The sequence below is a fragment of the Pieris brassicae genome, chromosome 5, assembly GCF_905147105.1.
Source record: "Pieris brassicae chromosome 5, ilPieBrab1.1, whole genome shotgun sequence".
NCBI classification, from domain to species: Eukaryota; Metazoa; Arthropoda; class Insecta; order Lepidoptera; family Pieridae; genus Pieris; species Pieris brassicae.
Window position 1 is genome coordinate 14941231 of NC_059669.1, and position 8649 is coordinate 14949879.

Here is an 8649-nt window from a genome sequence, read left to right on the forward strand (position 1 = left end):
GGGGGTCAAGAATCTCCAAAAATTGCGTGACGTAATACTTGAACACTCCCGATGCATCACCCGATTTCGGGGCTTGACTTATGGGTCACCCATATATTTTTTATTCCGCCAGTACAATGGCCGTCAAACTTTGTTTTAATGTAAATAGTTATACTTTGAGTCAAAGTAGTATTAAGCAATTTTAAAAACAGGCATAGTGCTTTGTATGCTGTATTTTAAAGCTATTGTAAAATGTTTATTGATAGTCAAAAATAAGTCTCGATTTTATTTGTATAATGTAGCTCTTAGTGAAGAATATCCTTTGTATAGAAAAATTGTTTTCTAAATAATTCATGTATAATGTCTGGTACGGCCTTATGTGAATTGAATAATACCTTTTTTTTAATTACGTGTTTTATTTGTATATCATGCTATTAAAATGACTAAGGTCTGCATTTGGTGTGTAAAAATATATCTCAAATAGATAAGGCTGAATTTAGAATTATTAGGACCACCTATGCATATACATCAGCGTAGCATTAGTACCGGGACGTAATTGTGAAACGCTTATAGAACAATACACTCTTTATCTGTATTAAGGAAGTTCACTGTTCAAATGACATCAGAAAACAAAATCGCTACAATTTGTGGCGTGTGAATTTTAGTTCCAAATATAATCAATTTCGGTCCAGCGGCGCTTTTGTCGCTATAATTATTCATCAGAATATCGTAAAAATTTATTTGGGAGCTGAAGCTGCTGTGAGTTTGTATGACGAGATTAACCCTTGTAGGCATCTTTTTATAAGTTTAAATGATTTGTTTTTCATTAATTACCTTTGTATCTCTACACTTCAATTATAAATAACAAACAATTATACTGGCAAAATGGTTACACATTATATACAAATAGGTTAAAACATTTTTGAAGTTATACTTCTTTTGGCGCGTTAGGGAAAAATCATAAGCGTAAATTTTTACGATGCGCGCGAGTAAAGGGACGGCAACGGAGTTTTAGTTTAAAAATAATTTATTTAAACAAACACAGTGACAGCACTTAATTAAGAACTAAACAATAATCAACTTAATATCTGTTTTTTTCTTATATTTGTACATTAAAATTACTTACTAAGTATTGGTCGTTGCTGACGCACGACCTACATTTGGTTTCGTACTTACAAAGCATATCTATACCTTTGGTACTCTTAACTCGCGCACACCGTCAAAAAAATCGACACCCTGAAGTTAGCATAGTTAACATTTTAAAATAAAAATATCAATTTTTGTAATTATGTAGAAATATTTATTTGAGATATTTAAGTAAACTTTATTTTACTAGGTAATGCGTTATAATAAAACTTTCAATATATTAAATACATACATTAATGAAAGCGAAGTCTGAAGTACGCCAAAAGTGTCTTACTTTAGTGTACTGTACTTTAGATCTGGGTACTTATTCCGTTAGTAAATAAAACATATAAAAATAAAAATGTATATTTATTGCATATAAAAATACACTTTACACTCTCAATAGAGATAAATTTCTTATTTACATAAATACGTTAACAAAACAACACAGTAACATTATCTAAACGCACAAACTAAGAACTTTGTACTGCAGGTATAAAATTAACGTAGAAAAATTTAGGGGCATTGCAACAAGACTAGAAATCTATCAACATTTAACCAATCTAAACTATACTTAAATCGAAACAGATAAAGGGGTAAATATATGTTTTGTTGTCAAAAATTATAGCCATATGGCACTTATTGACGAAGGTTAGAATCACAATAGTATCACTACCCATAAAATCTAAATATTGCTGTAAAATTGCACCAACTTTTTTTATTAGTATTTAGTATCATTCGATATGTTGTCCATTTTTCCATTTCTTCTTTGACCGTTCGAAGGCCTCTCGTATACATGATCTAAGGAAAACACATCACTATTAGATATTTATTAAACTGTTTATAATTAATCCAGAGCCCTTTAAATAAATTGTAAATAGATATATAAATTCAACCAAATCGGATGACACGAGAAATAAAGCTTATTAGATAATATAGAATAAATCAAGACTCACGTACTCCTCCTCATTATATAGATTTACAATACTTAACATTGCAATATAAGTATTTATTGTGAGCATAGGCTGTACCAATAGCCCTAATTTTAGAAACGGCTCATTATGACGAATTCTATAATCGGGTACATTTAAGTAAACGCAATTTGGGGCCGTCAATACGTTTGAATAAACCATAGAAATGTCAAAAAATTATATGACAGCTCTTGAAACTAGATTTAAGTTTGACTGACGTTCATTCGATTCAAAACTATTAATAATGAGGTGACCAGATAGTTGACATGTTTAATGATGACATAGAAAATACATAAATTAAGGAACCAAAAAATACTTTATTTATATCAAATTTAGTTTAGAGACGACTTTAAAAATCCTTGATTAAAGATTACAATTTACCTGAATAACGACTGATGCAGGATGTAGGCGGAAACGTGTCCCGCGTCCACATAACGCACTTCCGCCCCTGGCCAGATCTCCTCTAATGCCCCAACGTCCTCTCTCGGTACGTACGCGTCATGTTTTGCGCACACAGCTGAAACGTATACGGAAAGTAGTGCACGCTTTTTCAACTAAGTTTTAACGTAATAATATAAATTTATGTGCCTTATAAAACCCTTTTTTTAAATAATATAATTTTTTTTTCTGTTGACCCTACATACCCAAGTATGTACGTCAAACATTTATTGAAATCTGACATCCTTAAGTTAACTGATATTAAGTGATCATTATCTTTGATAATTAATTAATCTGTTTTAGTAGATAATATTTACGGACAAAAACGTTTCTCATTTTACTCACCTATGATCAGCGAAGTGTCAAAGGGCACAGAGAAATTGCTCAAGTGCGTACATTCATCCATTATCCCTCTCATAAACTGAAGTGCTTCTCTGTCCCTCCAATGTATTTTTCCAATATCTATCTTTTTCCCACTTGATTTCATGAAAGGCAGATTGACCCATAGATCGGAGGTAAGATCTGATACGTTCCATGATTTTCTCTCCGGCTTTGGTTTATCTATTATTTCTTTAGCTACAGTGTTGCTAGTTAATATTTTTGACTCTGTTTTCGAGTCTGTATAATTATGTTTAGGAACATCGCTTTTGGTTTCTGAAATTAAAAAAAAGTATGATTCTATATGACGACAAAATACTGGGAACATATGAGACATAGAATAAGGAAGATATTTGCATGCTAGATCATTCCCGAAAGCTCATTTTTTCTGGATGTAATTCATTAACTCGTAAAACGTTCATTGCTCGCACAATCCGTATCTGTTTGTTGTGTTATGTGTATGTTTAACGTGTGCTAGGAAGAACATATTGTAATTATTTTCTAGATTTATCCATGTAATCTTATTATTAACTTTATTATAAACATTATGTTTGTCCACGCTGTCCGCACCTACTATAGAGGCTACACTTTAGTTCTAGTTTGTCTACTCTGTGTAATTTGTTTTTCTTATATGGCCTTGTTGGTGTGACTTAATAAACAAGTAAAGACCATCCATGACATCAAACAAACGAATAACACTTACCAACTTGAAATTTTAGGAGCACCTCCCTTATTCTAGCTTCAGTCAATTTATTTATAATCTCAATATCCTGGGAGTCCAACTCAAATTTCTCATCCGACGTCAACTTATCATAAAGGCTCTGACTTATTTTCTCCTCTTCTAACAATATTTTCAACTTTTCAATTAAATTCTCTTTTTGAGCAAAAGACTCGTTTTCTAACTTTTTTCTTTTTTCTTTAATTTCGGAAATGGGATTTTCTTTAAACGTTATATCGACAGGATAATTTGGCTCCAGATTAACGGTTTTCACTATAGGGTCTCCTGTCTGTGTGTCCATTCTTTGTGAGTATGTTTGAGCAAACTTCTTTCCCGCCAAAAAAGCCTCGTCTACAATAGTCACCATTTTTGATAGCTTTTCCCTGTATGAACCATCTGATAAATATTGGTCTTCGAGTAAATCCCAATTAATTGAATGTGACATCACACCCTGAATTGAAGAAAATATAGCAAAATAGTGAACCAACGAATTAATTCCTGTACATTTTGCAGTACGATGTATTTAAAAAAAATTCGCCATGGGTATCAAACTATTATGACATTATGTTAATTAATATGACATTTACATGTCTGTTTTATATGGCTGATTGTACAATTTTGTATAGTTAATCAATCTGAATTTACCACTTAAAAAACGATTCATCATTATTATCTTTGCTGCACTATGGGTGTACCAGTCTAAGCAAGACATTAAACATTTTAATGAAAAATTGTGTGTTAAATATTAATTACACAGTTCTTGTGAATCCAAAGTAAAACTAAATAGAACATTCTTACTAAGATTGATCATGGATAACGAAGGATTCAACTGGATGGAATTTTTATTTATATCTATATTAACTTAGTTTTCAAACCTGTAAAAACACAGCAGATGCAGTAGACCATGATAAACAAGGAACTAAAACTAGTGGTTTCGGCCAATTTGTAGCTGCCAGAGAGGCCATCTGAAAGCAATAAGAAACTGTAAATAACTGTAGAAGCAAATGCGTTATACAAAAAGGCTTTTCAGAGACAATATTATTGTTATAGTATACACGGTTACATAAGTTCTAATCTATTTGACAAGTCAAAAAACAAATATTTTAACAGAGCAGCAAATAATTGTCGTTAATGATTAAATAATTATATTAAACCAAAATTTATTAATATCAGAAGAAAAAAATTGATTTAAATTAATATTTTAATTGAAAATTTCACAAATTTTGAGAAAAGCTAAGGAATGTAAGAGCTCAAAAATAGTTCACTTTTGCGTTCTGCAAATGGGGGTTTATCACAAATAGTCACCGCTATAATCCTGTATAATGAATACTAGCTTGTTTTTCCGCAACTTCGCCTGCAAACGTTAGATCTAACTAGACAATAGTTAGTATGTTTTATAAAAAAACATTAAAGAAAGTTTTTAGGGATAAAAGATTTTTCACAATGACTTTAGTAGTCTTCTAAACAATAAACAAGCGAATTATAAATGAGAATTTGATGTTTTCTATTAAATTTTGTAGAATAATAAATATAAAATAATATAATTTTTATAATTATATTATTATATAATATAATTTGTTTTTTTTTGTAATATTCACAATTTTCTTAGGCCTTATAAAATCCCAAAAACCATTGAGATTTTATTACAAATTTAAGATAAGTAAAATACCAACATGTCCACCCATAGATAATCCGGTGACTCCAAGCGGGCCCAGACCATTACGCTCACACCAATGAAAAAGAACCAACGACTCAAGAATTAAACAACCGCCCATCACGAAAATGTCCGACACATTATGTAAAGAGGAACGTCTGGAAGTCACACATTGAAAAGAAACTGAATTAAATCCCCGATAAAAATATACCTGCAATGTTTTTCTACAAATCCTACATGTAATTAGCAATTTTAACGTAACTTGCAATAACGCCTATAATAGTGCATTGTAATATTTTACAATGCACTAAGTTTATATTATATAGACAGTAACTTCCAAAGTCCAACATGGATGGTGTATCAACCTGGAGTATAATAATATAAAAGTGAATTGGTTGGATAAGTAATGGAAACTAAAAGTATACTTTGATTGCAAAAAATCTATTTAATTCTTTTATATTTGGCAAGAGTGTAATTTGCACAATACAAGCAAGCAATGAAGACATCATAGTAATTTATGAGAATTCAAAATAATGAATCAATAGTGCTAATAAACGTGGGCTCTTTTGAGTTTTGACTATTTTAATTATATAAGATAAGCAGAAATATAATATAGAATATATATTGATTCTTGAATAAACTGTACATCCCATATTTTGAGTAGATATTAGTATTATTATAATTAACTAATAACCAAAATTCAAATTAAGAAAACAAATATAATACTAACAAAAACAATTTATATATATGTATATAAAATAGGTCAGAAATTAGATTAGCTAATAAGAAAAATTATAGCTTACACTTGGTCAGTTGGTTTACGGAGGCCATAAAATGGATTTTCTAATATGATACCACCAATGCCAGCTTCTTTCAGCAATGGTTTAACCATTAAATTTCTTCTTCTCCAGAAATACTGTAAATTTTTATTGTAATAAGATTTAGTAAAGGTATATATTAATGAATGTAATATGTATACCTTATACTGTCTTCATTACAACTAAGAAGCAAATCTTTAAGTAGAACTTATCACTGTTTAAAAGAATAATAAATTCATAAATACCTACATGGTCACCAGTACCAGCAAGATGTAAACACACAGGTTTGCACGAGGATTCTGGCCAATGATTAGGTAATAACATTTGAAAATGTGCCTTTTGTGCAATTTTTGGGACTATACCAGGTAAATGTCTTTCCATGGGAGTTACAAAGTAGCCCTCTAGAAGGCGACAATCTGACAGGTTTTGTTCCTGAAAATAAATTGTAATAATAATATAATAGAAGAGAGGTAAGTGAAAAATATTATATTTTTAATTTATTTCAGAACGAAGAATATTAGTTATTTATTATTTTACAGAAAGACAGAAATAATATAAAATTTTAAATTATATTTATTAATTGTTATTTAAATAAAATAACATAAGCGAAATTTACACCATTCATCTCATTATATAACACAATATTTGAAACAAACCTTGGTAATTGTTACAGGGTAATCTCTTTCGACCAATTTAAAGCATTCATCACGATTGGAGACAACTTTTCTAAACTCAAATAACCTAAAAATATAAGTTTTAAATTATTTTTTCCTTAAAATAATCTAAACTTTGTATAGGTCTAGTATATTCTATAAATATGTACATAGGAAGTTTAATACAAATATCTTAGCTTAAGAAGCTTACCTACGAAGGTTTTCTGGTTTTCCCCAACCTTTAGTAAAAAATTTTGTGATGAGTATACTACGGTAAACTGCATCTAATTTGCTGGTGGACATTTTTCGTGGAATGGGCGGATTGATTTGTGGTGTTTTATGTTAAAATGTAATTAGAATTTGCGTTGTTCATTATCCGTCAATACATTTCGAAAAAAATCACAAGGTTTAGACATTAGTTTGTCATGTAACATGTAAACTCCGACAGAGATATTTAAATATTGACAAAGTCAACCAAATCAGCTGTTTACTACTATCTAACTTTCCATTGGCTGTAGCAAGTCATGATTGATTAAACTTCGTTCAAAAACCTGTGATGTGATGTGATGTTTTTAGGTGTTTTAATAAATATTATCCAAACAGAAATCAATAGATAAACAAGCATATAACATGTGGGCGGAGCATCTTTAATAATGACTGTTTAAACGATTATTGCCTTCTTCGTAAACTACCAATTAATGCAATTTAATTGTTTTTGTAGGATTACTATGAATAGAAAAATACCATTTCTGGTTTATTATATAGATTTGTATAATTTATAACAAGTAGATATACATATATCAATATTGATAGTAAATAAGAGGATAGGAGATATATAGAGATTTCAAGGATATTAAAATAAATATATATCCCACTATAGTACAGGAGGCTCATCTGATTTTAATCTCATCTGTATCACTTGAACACTTACACTGCCAGAAGCCTCACAAAGGCCGGCCTTTTAGGAATTGATTAGTAATGAATATTGCTCATTACTCAGTGCAGCATATCATTGATATGCAGAAGAAACAGGTTCAGGGATAGAGCACAGCCTTGTGGCAAAATTTAGCGACTGGATCGACCTTGAAAAGAATTTCATTTCTTTTACAATTTCTAGAAGGCTGAATCTTTTATTATCTCTAAAATAAATTTTAATTTCAAATTATTGCAACTAGACTATAAGCTTGTAAGCCTGGCCTACAGGCAAGTAATGTAAAAAAAGCCTAGATGATACCAAAAGAGCAATAAAAACAAGGCTAGTTAATGATAAAATAGCTTACGTAATCATTTCGTGGGATGTATGAATCAGTTTATACCTGATAACTATATCCTAAGCTCCTTAATAGTATGTAAATTTTGATATTTAGATCAGTATCCTGCGATTGATTTAGAACGTCTTCCAATTAAATAGCTTTCCCATTTTGGTAGAGATTAATGTTTTGAATGTTTTTTTTTGAGCATTGGATTGTGCTGTTATTATTTCTAATAAGAGCACAATCCAATGCTAGAGCCACTATTACGTCTATTATTATTATATCCTAACTTATTCATTAATTAAATAATATATGTAACAATACACGCAAATAATTTAAATTGTTTTAAGCCAATAGCATAATTACCTACGAATTAACAATCATACGATAAGTAGGTACTTAGTAAGGTTAGGTTAGGCTAACTATTGAACTAGGGCGTACCGCACCATCTCTTGCGAGGCAGCGTGTGTTATTGCAGGTACTGCCCTCTGGCACCTCGAAGCGGGTGCCCTAGCCAATCAATAAATTGGCATAGGGAAAATAGAAGGAGTAGGGGTTATGACCCCTTCCTAAACAAATAAACAGGTGGAGAGGAGAAGCAGAAGTGATCGTCCTTCAGAAGTAAATGGATGAGTTATAAGATCGCGGGGCACGACAATTAT

At 30.7% G+C, this 8649-nt stretch overlaps 1 protein-coding gene across 1 annotated transcript; it reads right to left on the reverse strand.

Moving 5' to 3' along the window:
* Positions 1 to 1457: 1457 nt before the first annotated feature.
* On the reverse strand, positions 1458 to 7207 carry LOC123710132 (protein ABHD18). The gene is made up of 10 exons (XM_045661856.1): positions 6946 to 7207; positions 6738 to 6822; positions 6331 to 6513; positions 6067 to 6179; positions 5283 to 5421; positions 4485 to 4574; positions 3595 to 4060; positions 2859 to 3167; positions 2457 to 2592; positions 1458 to 1905 (listed from the first exon to the last, which is right to left on the reverse strand). The coding sequence occupies exons 1-10, from the start codon at positions 7035 to 7037 to the stop codon at positions 1839 to 1841; spliced, it is 1680 nt and encodes a 559-aa protein (XP_045517812.1). The 5' UTR covers positions 7038 to 7207; the 3' UTR covers positions 1458 to 1838.
* Positions 7208 to 8649: the final 1442 nt, after the last annotated feature.